At 54.6% G+C, this 16,048-nt stretch overlaps 6 protein-coding genes across 6 annotated transcripts; 3 read left to right on the forward strand and 3 right to left on the reverse strand.

Moving 5' to 3' along the window:
• Window positions 1-303: 303 nt before the first annotated feature.
• On the forward strand, window positions 304-2,592 carry AYL99_08572 (hypothetical protein; the record flags this gene model as incomplete). The annotated part of the gene is made up of 1 exon (XM_018840080.1): window positions 304-2,592. The coding sequence occupies one exon, from the start codon at window positions 304-306 to the stop codon at window positions 2,590-2,592; it is 2,289 nt and encodes a 762-aa protein (XP_018691201.1).
• A 124-nt stretch (window positions 2,593-2,716) lies between these two features.
• On the reverse strand, window positions 2,717-4,501 carry AYL99_08573 (cyclohexanone monooxygenase; the record flags this gene model as incomplete). The annotated part of the gene is made up of 2 exons (XM_018840081.1): window positions 2,717-4,220; window positions 4,338-4,501. The coding sequence occupies 2 exons, from the start codon at window positions 4,499-4,501 to the stop codon at window positions 2,717-2,719; spliced, it is 1,668 nt and encodes a 555-aa protein (XP_018691202.1).
• Window positions 4,502-5,482: 981 nt separating this feature from the next.
• AYL99_08574 (hypothetical protein) lies at window positions 5,483-7,218 on the reverse strand (the record flags this gene model as incomplete). The annotated part of the gene is made up of 4 exons (XM_018840082.1): window positions 5,483-5,793; window positions 5,847-5,982; window positions 6,044-6,307; window positions 6,361-7,218. 4 exons carry the CDS (start codon window positions 7,216-7,218, stop codon window positions 5,483-5,485), a joined length of 1,569 nt encoding a protein of 522 aa, XP_018691203.1.
• Window positions 7,219-7,892: 674 nt separating this feature from the next.
• On the forward strand, window positions 7,893-9,463 carry AYL99_08575 (hypothetical protein; the record flags this gene model as incomplete). The annotated part of the gene is made up of 4 exons (XM_018840083.1): window positions 7,893-8,154; window positions 8,205-8,493; window positions 8,546-8,819; window positions 8,876-9,463. The coding sequence occupies 4 exons, from the start codon at window positions 7,893-7,895 to the stop codon at window positions 9,461-9,463; spliced, it is 1,413 nt and encodes a 470-aa protein (XP_018691204.1).
• Window positions 9,464-11,228: 1,765 nt separating this feature from the next.
• AYL99_08576 (hypothetical protein) lies at window positions 11,229-11,964 on the reverse strand (the record flags this gene model as incomplete). The annotated part of the gene is made up of 3 exons (XM_018840084.1): window positions 11,229-11,356; window positions 11,406-11,486; window positions 11,541-11,964. 3 exons carry the CDS (start codon window positions 11,962-11,964, stop codon window positions 11,229-11,231), a joined length of 633 nt encoding a protein of 210 aa, XP_018691205.1.
• A 564-nt stretch (window positions 11,965-12,528) lies between these two features.
• AYL99_08577 (hypothetical protein) lies at window positions 12,529-15,763 on the forward strand (the record flags this gene model as incomplete). The annotated part of the gene is made up of 3 exons (XM_018840085.1): window positions 12,529-14,148; window positions 14,199-15,295; window positions 15,343-15,763. 3 exons carry the CDS (start codon window positions 12,529-12,531, stop codon window positions 15,761-15,763), a joined length of 3,138 nt encoding a protein of 1,045 aa, XP_018691206.1.
• Window positions 15,764-16,048: the final 285 nt, after the last annotated feature.

The following is a 16,048-nucleotide window of genomic DNA, read 5'->3' on the forward strand; positions in this document are numbered from 1 at the left end:
GCGAAATAGTACGGACCTCAGCAACTGGTGGCGGAGTGGAAGAGATCCGTGAGAATGGCCTAGAGCCTCTCCTCCCCACAAGACACGTTCAGGGATTCTGGTCGGATGCTTTCCAAAGAGTGTGTTCACCAATAACAACACTTTCTGCGACGACAAGTGTCTGGAAGTCCAGGTCTGGTCCTGGTCCTAGGACTCTCCGGTAGGGCTTTGACGGGTAAAAGGGAACTTGGACTCCCGTCCGGAAACGAAACAAAATAAACACCATTCGATACTCGTGACGCTTTACTACATCAACGTGCAATAATGTCACCCAGAGACGCGACAGCAAACAACGGGGAGAGGATACGTGCCGCGAAGGCTTGCAAACCCTGCAATGGGAGGAGGATCAGATGCGATGCCGTGGTTCGGGGCACCCCGTGCAGCAACTGTATCCAGCGCAACGACACGGGGTGCTTCTTTCCCACCACTTCGAAGAGAGGACTGTATGCACGAGCAGGGAGTCGGGGCGGCAAGGCTCTCTCCAAAAGATCCAAGGGCGGTCGGCGCAGGGCCCAGCAAGCGTCTGAAGATGTGCCCCCCGAGGAGGCCTCTCCGGTAGAGGTAAACCCGACAGACTTCGAAGAAGAAGAAGCAGCAGCAGCAGCACCGGATAGTGTTGAGAGTCTTGCAGAGCCCCTTTGGGATAGTCAGTCTCTCCTGGCGCCTTCTGCTCGTTCCACCACCGGCTCGACGCTTGCAGAGTCGAATACCGTCGCTTCTTACCGCCAGGACGCCCAGTGGTATTCGCATTTCGGCAATTTTGTCGACAGCCATCGACAACCTCGACCCGGGCCCCTCAACAAGCGCTCCATCACCTACCTGGGCGAAACGTTGCCTCTGGCTCTGGTCCTGCAGGATCTCAAGGGAGGAGTAGGAGGCAGCAAACCGCGACTGCACTATTCTGGTCCTGCTGCGGCGGCTGGAGAGGCAGAAGGACGTTCACCGGACGAGCAACAGCAGGAACAACAGCCTCCTCCTCAGAATCACCGGCATCAGCATCCCAGCCATTTAGCGCCTGAGGATATCGCCTTTCTCGAGGCTAAGCACGCGTTCACGTACCCGGCCCCTGACGTCCTGGACTCCCTCATCTCTGTCTTCCTGGAGCGAGTGGTGCCCATGTACCCCGTGGTCAACCAGCAGGAGTTCCTGCAGCAGTATAAATCGGCCAAGCTCCCGTGTCTTCTCAACCACGCCGTCTGCGTGTCGGCCGCTACCTTCTGTCCGATCGCGGATCTGGTTCGCGCGGGCTTCCCGGATCGGCGCCAGGCCAAATCGACCATGTTCAAGAAGGCCAAGGCCCTGCTCGATACGGGCTACGAAGAGAGCAACATTGTCATCATCCAGAGCCTGATCCTGCTGACCTTCTGCGGCGGAGGCCCCAATAGTCTGTCGAATTACCAAGCTCTACTGAGTATGGCAGTGACCATGGCGGAGAATCTGGGCATCCATCGATCCTTGGAGCGTGTCAACATGAACCCCCAGGACCGGAGCTTGCTCAAGCGACTCTGGTGGACGCTGACGATCCGTGATGCTGCCTGCTGCACCATCACCGGTCGGCCCTTTCGCATCGAGATCAGTCACTCGGATGCGGAAATGCTGACCTTGGATGATTTTGCCCACGACGACGGCCAGCGGCAGAACGTGTATCCCGCATATCAGATCGCCATCTCGAAGCTGTCTCTGATCCTGCGGGAGATCGTGTCTCAACGATGGGACCCCGGTCGACGGAAATCGCCCAAGGAAGACCCGATTGCCCTGTTGACGGACTGGCGACGCAACCTCCCTCCAGAAGTCAGCTTCACCGACAGGGACACCGACCAGCCCGACCCCTTGATCTGCTCGCTGGCCATCTGCTATCACCACCACCGGATCCTGAGCCATCTGGAAGCCATCACCCGGGTTTTCGACGACCACAACCACGGCCACGACGACGGGGAGGACGGCGACACGGCGATGCAGATCGTGGTGACATCGGCGCACAGAATCGCCGCGCTGTCCAGTGCCATCGCCACTCGCTCCAAAGTGCTTCACCTCCCGCACGAGACGTTCCACGGCCTGTGGCTGGCGCAGTTTGTCTTCCTGGCCCAGATGCGCAGCAAACAGCAACTGGTCGTGCACCTGGGCCGCTCGGCCCTCAGCACCTGCCAGCTGGTTCTCCACGAGGTCCTGGACTCGTGGGAACCCGCACAGGGCATCATCCGGCTGTTCAAGGACCTGATGAAGCGCATCGACGAGCGAGCAGCTCTCCCGGATGATCATCATCATTATCATCCGGAGCCGGCGGAGATGCTCTTCCCCTTCGCGACGACGGGCACCGATTCCGACTTTGGCGGCCAGGTGGCCGGTGGCACTGGCAGCGGCAGCACGACCATGACCTTGGGGGGGGAGCTCATCGTCCCCCCCACCGGCATTGGCGAAGCCGCAGATCTCTGGCCGTGCAACTTCATGTACTCGATGCCCTTCTTCCACCTGTCTTACGAAGACGGCGGCGGTGGCGGTGGCGATTTGTTTCGCAACGACGGGCCCGAATGCCTCGGCCTGGACAAATTCTAGGAATTGATTTCATCTTGATCTTGATCCTGATCAATCTAGCAGCCTAGCTACAAAAGAGAGAGATATAGAGAGAGAGAGAGAGAGATACAGCCAGCCAGCCAGTCAGTCCTACCTACGATATATGCTAGAAAGGTTGGAACGAAGGATACCGGCCCCCCTCCGCCTCCTCCGCCAGTAGCTGCCGGTACTGCGCCAGACCGCCGAAGTAGAAGAGCACGGAATGCTTCTTGCCGGGGATGTTGGCACCAAAGATCCACGAGTCTGTCCGTCGGTACAAGCTGTCTTTGCTGAGGTCGTCACAGTGCTGCGTCCACGTGCCCTCGGCCTCTTCTCTGGCTTCGACAATCGGACCACCAACAGCAACAGCGTGCGAGGTGCCATTGGGGCCGTCGTGCGACGGGAGTCCTCCTCCTCCGTGTCGTCGGCGCTCGGCCTCCTGGATGAGATCGGAGATGAACTCCACCTGCGTCTCGATCGTGGGAGGAATGTTGGTGAATGGTCCATTGGGGCCGAGGACCATGAACATGTTGGGGAAACGGGGCACAAACATGCCCAGGTAGCTGGAGGGCCCGGCGGACCAGTGGTCCTTCAGCGTCAGACCCCCTCTGCCGGTGATGGATGCTCGCAGATAGTTCCCGTCGACGGCGTCGAAGCCCGTCGCGCAGATGACCACGTCCAATCCGTACTCTACACCGTCGCTCGTCTTGATCCCCGTCGCCGTGAAGGAGGTGATGGGCGTTTCTTTCAGGCTCACGATGTCGACGTTCTCGCGATTGAACTGCTCGTAGTAGCCGGCGTCACACAGCGGCCGGCGGGCATAGAACTCGGCCGGCGTCAGCTTGCGCGCCTTGTCGGGGTCGTGCACGATGGACGCGATTTTGCGCTTGATGAAGTCGGCCGCGAGCCCGTTGGCCTCCTCGTCCACGGAGATGTCGCCGAAGGTGCCAAATGCGAACCGGAACCCGCCGCCTCGCTGCCACGCCGTCTCGTAGATCTGTTCGCGCTCCTCCGGGCTGACGCTGGCCGTCAGGCGCTCGCTCTCCTCGATGCCGAACGCAAACTTGCTCTTCTTGACCTGTTTCCAGATCTCGTTGTATCTCTTGTTGATGTCCTCGCGGTAGCCGTCGGGGATGGCCGCATCGCCGCTGGGCACGCTGTATTGAGGCGACCGTTGGAAGCACACTAGCTGTTTCACATCCTTCGCGATGGCCGTGATCACTTGGACCCCCGTCGAGCCGTTGCCAATGACCCCGACGCGTTTCCCTCGCAGGTCAACACCCTCTGTCGGCCAGGACCCGGTGTGGTAGATTTGCCCGCGATAAGCCTCTCGATTGGGGAATGGTGGCAGGTTCTGCTTTGACAGGATGCCCAGGGCCGTGACCAGATATCGCGTTTGGTAGATTTTTGAGCTGGTCGAGGACGTCAAGATGTTCCAGCGGCTTGTGACTTCGTCCCACTCGGCACTCACCAGACGGGTATTGAGCTCGATGTCTTTCCCGAGGTCGTGTCTCTTGACCATGTGCTCGAGGTAGGCCAGCACCTCCGGTCCTTGCAGGTAGTGCCGGCTCCAGGGATAGCTCTGAAGGTCGTCCGAGTCCCATGAATATCGATAGAGGTATGCTTCAGTGCTGATGATGATGTATATATGTCATGGTCAGCCCCCAGACGACACAGATTTCGATAGAATGTATCTAAGATCAGCCGCTGGTGCTGGTGCTGGTGCTGGTGCTGCTGCCACTACTCACTCTGACATGGCGCCTGGATAACGATTCCAAAACCACGTCCCACCGACACCACTCCCGGCTTCGATGGCTTTGACCTTCAGTCCCTGGTCGCGGAGCTTCTTCAACTGATAGATGCCACTGAACCCAGCGCCCACGACGAGCGCGTCGACGTGTTCGGTCATCATTTTCAACAACGACAACACGGTTGTGGTAGTGACAGCAGGATGGTCTTGCTGGATTGCTCAAAAATAGATAGATAGATGGGCGTGCATGCTGAAGGTAATAGCATCTTAGGACTGAGGATCGGCAGTCTGATATACACGCATCTTGTCGCACTGGCCGACTCATAGACACCCTGCTCTTCATGGCGTGAGAGCCCCGATAGTGCATGCATCCATCCATCCATCCAGGCACGGGTCCAGTCCATCTGACGGACGGACGTCCTGTGACAGAACGGATCGGCGCGGAGCAATGGTGGTTCACCACAGGCAGCAGAGTTGGCCACAACACGACAAGAGTCTTCACAATCCCGGAGATGTAATAGTTCCAGACACACACCCGCGGCTGTGTGTATGCTCTACATAAGCCCGTGTGCGCAGGCGCGAGCGGGACACACACCCCGGCCACAATTCTGGTCCGGCTGAGAATATTCTCTGCAGACCAGCGAGCGGAAGAGACGATCGATCAGAACGCTTGGGCCGGGATTGACAGGACAACGCGTAGACAGACCGTTTCCATGATATCTCGTCGAGAAGACCAGACCCTCCCTTTAGATAGCGCGGCCCTTCCCCAGCTCTCCTTGTGGCAACTGAGTCCAATGGACCCAAATAGATGGTCTAGGAATTGAGAGGGATGGGCTGCACGATGGGTATCTCTCAAGACTCCTATCGTGCATAGATATTTGTTACATACAAGATGGTGGGGTATGTGGTAGTAGTAGTGGTGGTGGTGGTGGTGGTGGTGGTGACAGTGGTAGTGGTAAACTACCCGATCACAACAAACTCCAGGTGTTTGAGTTGGTTACCCATCTAGCATTCCGCTGCTACTACATAAGTACTTCGGAGTATTTATGTACCCTATGTATGTTCTTTTCGGCATCCCAATTACATACTTACATACACTGGTTGCTCAGCCTTGTGTGTGTGTGTGCCCTCCGTGCGCGTCCTTCAAGCAGGCGAGCTCTGCTTCTTCTCGTTGTCATAAGAGTACTCCTCATGGACAACAACGCCATCGACGCCATCCTGTCCGATCTTGGCCGAGATTTCTGCCTTTGCCGCCGCCATGCTCTGTTTCGCCGCCTGTCGTGCTTCGTTCCAGGTCATGGATTTCCCTCCGTGGAATTTGGCCTCGAACATCTTGTCAATCTCCTCAAGAGACATGGCTGCCGTTTCAATGTAGAAGTACCAAATCACAGGGATGAAGGAGAAGTTCAGAGCGCCAAAGATGATGTAGTACCTCCACCCGATGTTGGCAATGCCTGCGTCACTGTCAGATGTTTGTAACAGCTACGATGGATGGACGGCGACGTACCGGTTGGGGTGATCAAGACAACCACGTAGACGAAGAGCCAATTGGTCAGCATGCCGATAGCTGCTCCAATATTGCGCATCCGATTAGAATTGATCTCCGCGGCGTAGGTGAATGGGACACAAAGGAACGACAAGCCCTGTGGCAGCATTAGTGTTAACCCCCTGGTGGTATCGTGGAAAAGGTCTCAGATTACTCACAAAACCCAGGTGATAGAGGAATATAAAGGCAACCGCCACGCCGTTCGAGGCCCTTGTACCAACCCCCAAGCCGGCGGCTGCGACGGAGAAAGCAGTCCCCTGGATCACAGAACCCAGGAGCAAGAGCTTCTTGCGTCCCCACCGGTCAATCAACACCGCCCCAAACCCACCCCAGATCATCAGTGCGATGAAATCACAGGCGGTCAAGATGAGGGCCAGACGATCGCTGAAATCAAATGAAGTGGTCAAGACCACCGGCATGTACTGTGAATTGTGGTGGTCAGAATGAGCAATATTCAGTTGAAACAAGCACCTACGTAGACGACGACATTGATACCTCCCATCTGCTGCATGAAGTTGAGCCCGGCTCCAAGGGTGATCCGTCGGAAGGTCTGTTGCTCGCCGTTGGAGAAGACCTCGCGCCAACTGACCTCTGCCGCGGATCGTTCATGGGCGATGGTGTCGATCAAGATCTGGAGAAACTGAGACACTTCAGGGTTGGTCGTTTCTTGACCTTCCAGCCGAGCAATCACACGTCGAGCTTCCTCGTGTCGGTCCTTCATGCACAGCCAGCGAGGAGACTCGGGCGTGAACAAGATCAGAAACATGGCCAGCAAGGCGAAGAAGGTCTGAAAGGCGAGAGGGAAGCGCCAGCTGACGTCGTTGTCCGGGACATAAGTGAATCCCAGGTTCATCCAGTTGGTCAGGACAATACCAGAGATGACGATGATGCATTGCAAGGCGATCAGCTTGCCACGGTGCTTGGGGTTGCACGTTTCCGCCTGATACATGGGAATGATGGCCGTCTCGGAGCCAATGCCAAACCCCGCCACGATCCGGCCGACGATCATTTGTGCCAGCGAGAAGGATGATGCTTGGATTGCACTGCCGAGGACGACGAGACCGCAGGCGACGATGATCGCCTTCTTCCTTCCCAGCTTATCACCCGTGTACAGATTGGTGGCGGCGCCCAGGATGCAGCCGAGATCGAAAGTCGAGACGATCTGTCCCTGAATGGTCGGGTTTGGGTTGTTGAATGTGCGTATGAACATGGCGTTACCGAGAAGGCCTCCAAAGACCCCCTGGTCGTAACCGAAGAGCATGAAGGCAACGCCGCACGTCAAGGTGATGCCGGCCTGGAGCCATCGCCCCTGAAGATTGCCCAACCATAACATGGTTTGTTGAGGCAAGACACAAATTGTTCTTTGTTTCGTTGAAGCAGAAATGGTGTCGGTCCTGATGAAATGCAATGAAGCCTTCTTACCACGGCCTCGCGGAGAGCACAGGACTTGAGCATCTTATAGCGCGGTTCCATGAAAGCATAGTGAATCAGACGAGTCCGAAACCTGGACCATTCCTCTGCAGGCTCATCCCGTACATTGAGACCCGCTTCCCCACGGGGTCATGCCTCCCAGGGCAAAGGAAATGAGAAGTGGTCCGTCACCCGGGTACTGTATATACCCGCGGGTATATGGTATCTGTATGCTGGAGGCTGCCTCGCCACGGTTCCGGCTCCGGCTGAACTTGGTTTGGCAAGACGTCAAGTTCAGCTGTTGCTAAACGAACCGATCAAATGAGATATGCCCTAGGTGATGATGGGTCTGTCAGAGTCCAGAACGTTTTCGTAAAGTCCGTCCATCCTTGAGCATAGCCTGCTTTGTACCATCTCCTTTCAGGCATGAACAATGTAACCACAGTAAGTTGCCGTGCCTCGGGGGAGGGCGTTGAAAGGTCTCAACCATGACCGACACAGTTGAGTCAACCTTCAGCTGGTGGGCTCATTCATTAAACCATACATACCACACTCCGTTCAACTCCAAGACTGGTGGTGGCAGCCCTGGGTGCGACAATGGCGCCCTCGCGAGTTGAGAGCATCTCGTTCACATCGTTCTACAATGTCGTCAATGGCGAGTTGCGCTCTTCCAAGACTCAATACCACGCCATTGACCCAACCAACAAGCAGCCAAATTGGCCTGTGCCAGTGGCCTCGCCTCAAGACATAGAGGACGCCGTGGCCGCTGCTAATACTGCCTATGCAGAATGGAGAACCACCAGCTGGGAATATCGCGTGGAATGTATTGCTCGATTTAAAGAGGCAATCGAGGCCTACCGTGCGCAAAAAAGACATCGATAACCGTGGGGTAAAGACTAACTGAAGCAGAGGAGGATCTCATCGGGCTCTTGCTCAAGGAGACTGGCAAACCTCCAATCTTCGCTGCCAATGAGGTGAAGCGGATGTCTAACAGCTTCGATTGGCACATGAAGCTCAAGGAACCTCAAGGTGAAGTGCTGGAATTAGGCAAAAGACACGTTAGACACAAATATGTGCCCTTGGGTGTCGCCGTGGCCATCTGTCCGTGGAATTTCCCTTTCATGCTGAGTCTGGCAAAGATACTGCCCGCCGTGCAGATGGGAAACGCCGTGATCGTCAAGCCGAGTCCATTCACACCGTAAGTCTGGAAGCACAGGCTGTGAGGATAAACGCTAACGTCGAGGGTAAAGATATACCGCACTGAAAATCTCTGAGATTGCCAATCAGGTCTTCCCACCAGGCCTTGTACAAGCCCTGGGAGGCGACGACACACTCGGCCCAGCTTTGGTGGACCACCCGAACGTTCACAAGATCAGTTTTACCGGATCTATTCCCACCGGCAAGCGTATCATGGCTTCTGCAGCACGGACACTCAAACGAGTGACGTTGGAGTTGGGCGGCAACGACCCTGCTATCGTGCTTCCAGATGCCGACGTCACGAAAGTCGCGCCGTTAGTGGCTATGGTGAGACTCTTCCGCGAGTAGTAATTGATAGCTAAACTAACGGGATTAATACCTAGGGCGCCTTCTATAATACAGGACAGGTGTGTGTGGCTTCGAAGCGAATCTACGTTCATTCCTCGCTTTACAACGACTTCCTCGATGCCCTCATCGACGCTACCAAGAGGCTCGAATTCGGGCCGATTCAAAACGAGTTCCAGTATGAGAAGGTCAAGGAGTTCTTCCAGGATGCCGCAAATAAAGGCTATAGATTCGCGCTGGGGTCCGGCGACGTGAGGAAGTCGTCCGGATTCTATATTGCTCCCACCATCATCGACAACCCACCTGATGATAGTAGGGTTGTGCAGGAGGAGCCATTTGGGCCGATTATACCTGTCCAATCCTATAACGATGTTGATGAAGTTATTCATCGGGCCAATGACTCCAAGGCCGGTCTAGGCGCGACGGTGTTTGGAACTGATGATAAGCTCCTTCAAGAGGTTGCCGATAGACTGGAGTGTGGGAGTGTTTGGATCAACAGCTCCCCAGGTGTCACACCAGAGGTCCAATTTGGAGGAATGAAAGAGAGCGGCATCGGGACTGAATTCGGTACACTAGGGATCCTCGCCTATGCCAACATCAAAGCCATCTCCATGACTCGGGTTTGAATCGCCGGGGAAGCGGCCGGGAGCTCTCTCAAGTGGTTGCAACACGTAGGTTTATAGCTATCGCATATTTACCTCTCGTAATCTGCATTTTCTGTCGTGTAATATATCTTCTTCTGCTCCCGTCATTGAGGTCCGAGTAAAGTAGATTGGGGCGACACAGAGACTGTCTGGCCAAAATGTCTGAGTTTGAACCTTCCCACCCATAGACACGAAAGCCAATGAGGCTAACAGCCCAATGATCAGAAAACCAAGTCCACGGGCATTGGTTCATGCGAAGAGCCCGCCTCCGACTTGAGGGCCAGAGGGACAAGGTGAGACCGGCTGTGAGTAGACCAAAACCCAGTAGGTCCACGTGTGTGAGCTTTTGCCAGCAGGAAAAGTCGCCGAGTTGAATGTGTCGTCTGGCCAGCAAGCTAATATGTACTACTAGGTCAGTTGTCTTCACTAAACATTCTTTGATGCTGCGCCAAAGCACTGAACCAACGCCATAGTATCAGACAGAGTACATAATAGCCCGTCGAAATGGAGGCAATTGGACATTAGGCGGAGGTAGACATCAGCCATATCGACGACCGTTAATTTTGATTCGCAACAAAGAGATTCATATACACACAGAACTGTAGGAAGAAAGGGGATCGCGTCAAGACTTGGACAAGGGGTGACATGGATCATCTTCAAAGCGGCGTGGTTTAAGCCTGAGGTGACTTTAGGGCGGCATCACGCTACGCCAAAGGGGGGTTCTTGGCACAGCCTGCTCGATTCCGCTCCTCCACCGAGGGGGAATCGCGGTACAACGATCACGGAAAGCAGTTTCTTCAATTTCCTGACACCATTTGTTCCAGGTCTGTGGGCGCTATCGCAACGCACCGTGTGGTCTAGGAATGGTTCAGGGCAGAAACCAGCCGTATCTGGCGAGGGGCACGCGGACCCGACGACCTCGCAAGAGTGGGCTGAGCTGAGATGCTGACGCAAGACTGTCTCTCTGGTGATGGGGGTTCCCTTGTCCGGATCGAACATCGTCCGTGGACGAGACCGCGACTTGTAAGACAGATCGAGCCCGGAGCAGATTCTACATCGGGTGTGAGAACAGTATCTCAATGGCGTCTCGTCGTCGCCGCGGCCGACATCTGCAAGAGAAATGTCTCAACGCTTACGAGATGCTGGCCTATCAAATTCGGTCAGGCATGCAATGTGGCATGGCGAGTACATGAAAGGGTCGATGTTAGAGCGAACCGAGTCGAAGTTCCCCAAGCAGGATGTGAGGTAGTGCGGCAAGTAGCGATTCCCTCCCAAAATTGGCGTCGACAAAGGGAACGAACTTGAACCATTTGCATGCGTTGCCTGGCAAATCCTCATCGAGGCCTGCGGAGGTTTACGGATCCTAGCAACCCTCAGAGGCTCCTGGAGTATGATTCAGCATTCCGGCTGCCTTTGCGGTTACGTTTCGTTCGCTTCAATGTAGAATGATCGTTGTTGTTTATTACACCCTCGAGTGGAACAATCCCTCCCGCGCATTATCTTGTACCATCCTGCGACATGTCACTTCCGGTGAAACGTGAAGAGTTCGCACGGAGACCTGGGGAAGTATTCTTCGATTGCAGAACAGAGCTTGAAAAGTGCCACTGTCTGGTGTGACCCAAGCCACTGTAACCCGCCGACGAACCGTATGATTCATGATCACATTCAATGCATCGTCACCCAGGTCATGCGCAAAGTATGAGAACGCCGTGCTCCTGCCAACCACTGATGTTTGATACTGCGCAACCTAACAGCACTTGTTGCCCTTGGCATCTGGTGCCCCCGAAGGAGTCATGTCAATCTTCACACCGCCAGTTGGAGCCTGCGCTGCATCGCCGCTGTCGAGAGCCTTACTCGAGACGATCCGATAGATTTCTTCTCCAGGGTCAGCACTCGTCATCAGAGCTTCACTACCATGGCTCACCTGTCAGGATATTCTGAAATGCCAGTTCGACGTTGCTCGCGTCTAGAGCTGAGGTCTCAATGAAGGAGAGGTTGTTTTCACCTGCGCCCCGGTCAGCTCAATGAACCTGGCCGCGGAACCATTGGGAATACGCACTGGCAAATTGTTTGGCTTCTTCTGTGGGAACAGCGCGTAGATGTCGCAGATCACTCTTGTTCCCGACCAGCATGATGACAATGTTGGCATCCGCATGATCCCGCAGCTCCTTCAACCATCTTGTAACATTGTCGTAGGTTTGATGCTTGCTAATGTCGTAGACGAGGAGGGCACCAACGGCTCCTCGGTAGTAGGCAGACGTGATGGCGCGATATCTCTCCTGCCCCGCGGTGTCCCAAATCTGTGCCTTGATTGTCTTCGTATCGACTTGAATGGATCGGGTGGCAAACTCGACGCCGATGGTAGATTTTGAGTCGAGGTTGAATTCGTTGCGAGTGAAGCGACTCAGCAAGTTGGACTTGCCGACGCCTGAGTCTCCGATCAAAACGACCTTGAAGAGAAAGTCGTACTCGTCGTTCGCCATGACGAAGGGGGTTTAAGGCGAATCTTGATCACACACCGGAATATTGGAAGCGGGAGAATACACAACTCGGGCCTGGTCAGCACGAATATGACGAACGGACAAGCGACGGAGAGTCTGATACCGGCCTCAGAAAGGTGCAAGCCACCGGTGCAGTTGGAAGTGCGTTATTGAGGCCCACACGGAGGTTGGATGATTGCAGGGGAGAACAATCCTCAGGGCGCAGCCTGGGAACGATCTTGGCACTCACGTGATAGGGCGCCAAACTTCACGTCACTCGCAGCCTCCGCGTTACTTCGATGAATTCCAAATGATCCTTGATGTGTTTGTTGCCCTTTCAAGAACCAACCATAATCAACGGGAATGCCGTAAACCTGCGTGTGCAAAAAGTGTCTGCTGTGGTGTGAGCTTTCCGTAGCGAGCTGAATCCTTCTGTTTCTTATTCGCGTGGTGGAGGCTATACTAGCCCTGCACTGCTCCCGCTTATACCGATGATTGGCTTCAGTGCTAGAATTCATTCGGAATTACATCCTATTTGCATTCCAGCTTCGTGGGCTGAAGCGCGACATGTCGGACTCCGACTCCGACAGTGCGACATCGGCGGACGAGTCAGTGGCCTACGTCGAGAGGCTGCTCTATCAGTCTGAGGGCAATGGCAGGCCCTTGTATCTCGTTAAGTGGTCGGGATATGGTATTGAGCGATGTACTTGGGAGCCTGCTGAGAGCTTTATAGACCCGTCAATTCTCGTTGGGTGGGAGATGCAGCGCGAGGCTGGCGATGTTCTGGACGAGAACACACTTGCAACTGTCCAAGCGCGAATGGACGCTTATGAAAAAAAAGAAGCCCGGAAAAGATGTCGGAAGGAATTTGAACGAGCATCCGGTCGGCCGCCAAAGTCTAACCCACCAGGAGTCAAGCGACCACGAGCATCTCGTTCACCAAGCATAAAGGTGGAAGCTCCAGAAACATCCGGAGTGAAGGAGACACAAACCGCAGAACAGCCACGTTCACCAAACCCTCCAGTGGCCCAAGCAGGCTCCGCCCAGGTGACATCGACGCAAGTCGATTCATACCAGCCGTCCGCAACGACAGTGGATCCAAAACCCAATATCACGCCTCCTGTTCCTCTACCGCTGGCGCAAGGCGAGGGTGCTCCACGCCCGATCACGACCGCAAAGCAGGGAGGAAATATTCAAACCAATCAAGATCCCAAGCCAACAAAATCTTATGTGACCCCGGGCCCCGGACTCAACCAGAATACGCTAAGGGGACCGAACACGTCGGCTGCTGGAAAACAGCAAGGGAATGCTCAAGCTGCGCCGATGGCAACATATACCGGAAAAGGCAAGGCAGGGCAGATGTTCAAAAATATGAGAGAACAGAATCGATATACCAAACTTGCAAGTCGAGAACCCGCACCAGATATCTCAAAACTGGATCTCAGAGAAGCAGACGCATGGCCTGTGTCCGGACTCGCTGAGCCCGCATCCAAAATTCATGGCCCGAGTCCAAAAGATGGCCGCGGCAGTTCTCCCCTGTTCTTCTCAGAGGATGAGACGGAACTGCCTCAGACAGACAATCAGGAGACACGGGGAGAAGCCTGCAAGAGTCCTCGCCAGAGCGTACCTGGCGAACCCCCTCTGCGGGCCACGGAAGCAGCACCGAGCATTCCGCTAGCGTCCCTGGCACCAGATAAATCAGCTGCAAACTGGGGCTCATCGCAGTGGCCTATTAGAAACATGATTACTGACACGCGACCGATTTCTATCAAGAGCAAGTCCCGCCGTTCTATGTCGTCTACGGCACTACGAACACCATTCGCTGAGAGACGGCCGTCTCCCTCCCGGCCACGCTCGACCAGCGCCCATGATTATGATGATGTCGGTGGGCCTTCAACACGCGTACAAATTCCTTCCAGCCATAGTCCCCCCAAAGCCTCTACGACTTCAAGTGCTCAAAAGTCTAGGTGGCCGGTTAAGGGGTCCCCAAATCACGAACTGCCCACTAATCTTGATGTTTATCTACTATATGGACACTACGATGTAGGTTTGGTGACATTGGCCGGTATACCACCGTGGTTATCTCGCAAACTCGGGAAAACCACCGGCGGACGTCATCCGACAATCGCCTTCAAAAAGCACTGGATGATGAATGGAGCAGAATTTTCTGACTTTTCCGCAGACAAGGTATGTTTGAAGCCCTGCCATTTGGCAATCTGCACTATTGACGGTCGAAGCTACATATTCAGGAGCACGGGACGTTCCCAATCCAGGCGCGGGATGATGCGCGGCGAGCAGTCGAAAGGCTTTGCAAAGACATGAAAGATAACGACTTGATTGCCGTGTGGGAGTATTTACCCCATGACAGTCTCGTCCTGGTTCTGTCATGGAAAGACTCCAGCGCCGAGAATGTCAATGAATTTGAAACTCCTTTGAGGATTTCTCTCCGCAATAAGCGACCTGGGATCTATCTGGGGAATCACCCAGGAGCGGTCGACTATCGACAACACCCAAGTGGCGAACGGGATACGCGGTTCCCAGGAGCTATACCAAAATCCGCGCAACCTCTACCTCGATCAGCCGTAGCAGAGGACGCAGGCGTGTACACACAGAGCCCATTCAAACCATCGGCACCAACACGAACAATGACGTTGGCGAAGTGGCCCTCGGCGTCGGCGCACTCCCAAGTACAGAGCCCAGTCAACTCTCTCACATCAGCACCAGGAGCAGCAACGATACTAGCAAACACACCTGCGGTAGAGAGATCACCATCCTCGGCCAATGACAATACATTGCCTGGTGGTGTGGATAGATCAAGGCACGAGCTATGGGTGATGATATGCTTCGGGAAGTCTAACCCAGTCGATGCTGAAGCTGTGAGACAATGGCTGTGTACGCACAATCGCCCGTACCGAGTTTTCATAGACACGGAGAAGAACGGCTGGGACAAGTTTCGGGACGGCATCTCCAGCAAGGACAGCGCTATCCTATTTCACGAGATGCACAGAGCATACTGCGATCTCCCGCTTTTCCACAAAGTACTCGAACGACAACATCTTTCCTGTTACGAGGTCCCGTCCCAAAGCCCGTTGGGAAAGCTGAAAGAGCCCAAACTTGGTCAGGAAGGGGGGTGGACGAAACTCTTTCCACGGGGATCAGTATTTTGCATCACTGAAGACACTTTGAATCGTCATCTGCAGGACGTGTTATGGTTCATGACGTGGTTCGAATACCGATCCAGGAAGGAGACATTGAGGCTCGCCCTTCCTCCGGACATCTCTTCCTGGCTCTTACGAAGGGCGAAGGACAACGTCGGTGGTAAAATATCAGATAAGTACGTTTCGCCATTTGTTAATCGTCTGCAGTTCTCACGTCCACTAGGTACATTAACATTGTTCAATCTGTCCACCGACTAAGAGCGCGGTCCTCGGAGGTGTCCTGGAGCAACACAAGTCGTCGTGATGACCCTGATGAATTTGTCCACGCCCGGCCCTGGGATCATAGCTCCGAGATCATTCAGTCACCCCCGCCTTCACCCTTCTTTGGCGATTGGGATCGTGCTGACTTCGGTCACGAGGCTGTGAGGGCGCGGGATAAGAGCTTGATCAAATGGTTCGTCGGGTGGGCGGCAGCGAATTCCCCGCTCTACCGGAAGTTCTTTGTCCTCGATGCAACCCACGACAATGGGACAGAAAATCATTCATGGCACATCAGCTTCCGACACATCACTTCGTGGAAGCAAGATATCGATCGAATAGAACAACGCGAGCATGAAATTTCCACTTTCTCGCAGACTTGGTGATGTGCAGACGGGGCCATTGTCCTTAGTCCGACAAGGAGCGGCCCTGAACCTATCTATATTCTGGGCGGTGTACCTGCCAGCCAACTACTCCATCGTTCCAAGAGCTGGAAGATGGGCCAGAGTGGAAAGGCTTGGGTTATGATGTGGACGTCCTCATCCTAGCATGTAATGATATAGGCGGTACGCGACTTGGTGACTTGAGGAGCAAGCAACGACAATTTCTAGGACGCATGGATTGGGTTGAGAATCAATGTGTTGTAGTGTATACCAAGTTTCCCGAAGGGG

Source organism: Fonsecaea erecta, assembly GCF_001651985.1.
Source record: "Fonsecaea erecta strain CBS 125763 chromosome Unknown Scaff7, whole genome shotgun sequence".
Lineage (NCBI taxonomy): Eukaryota > Fungi > Ascomycota > Eurotiomycetes > Chaetothyriales > Herpotrichiellaceae > Fonsecaea > Fonsecaea erecta.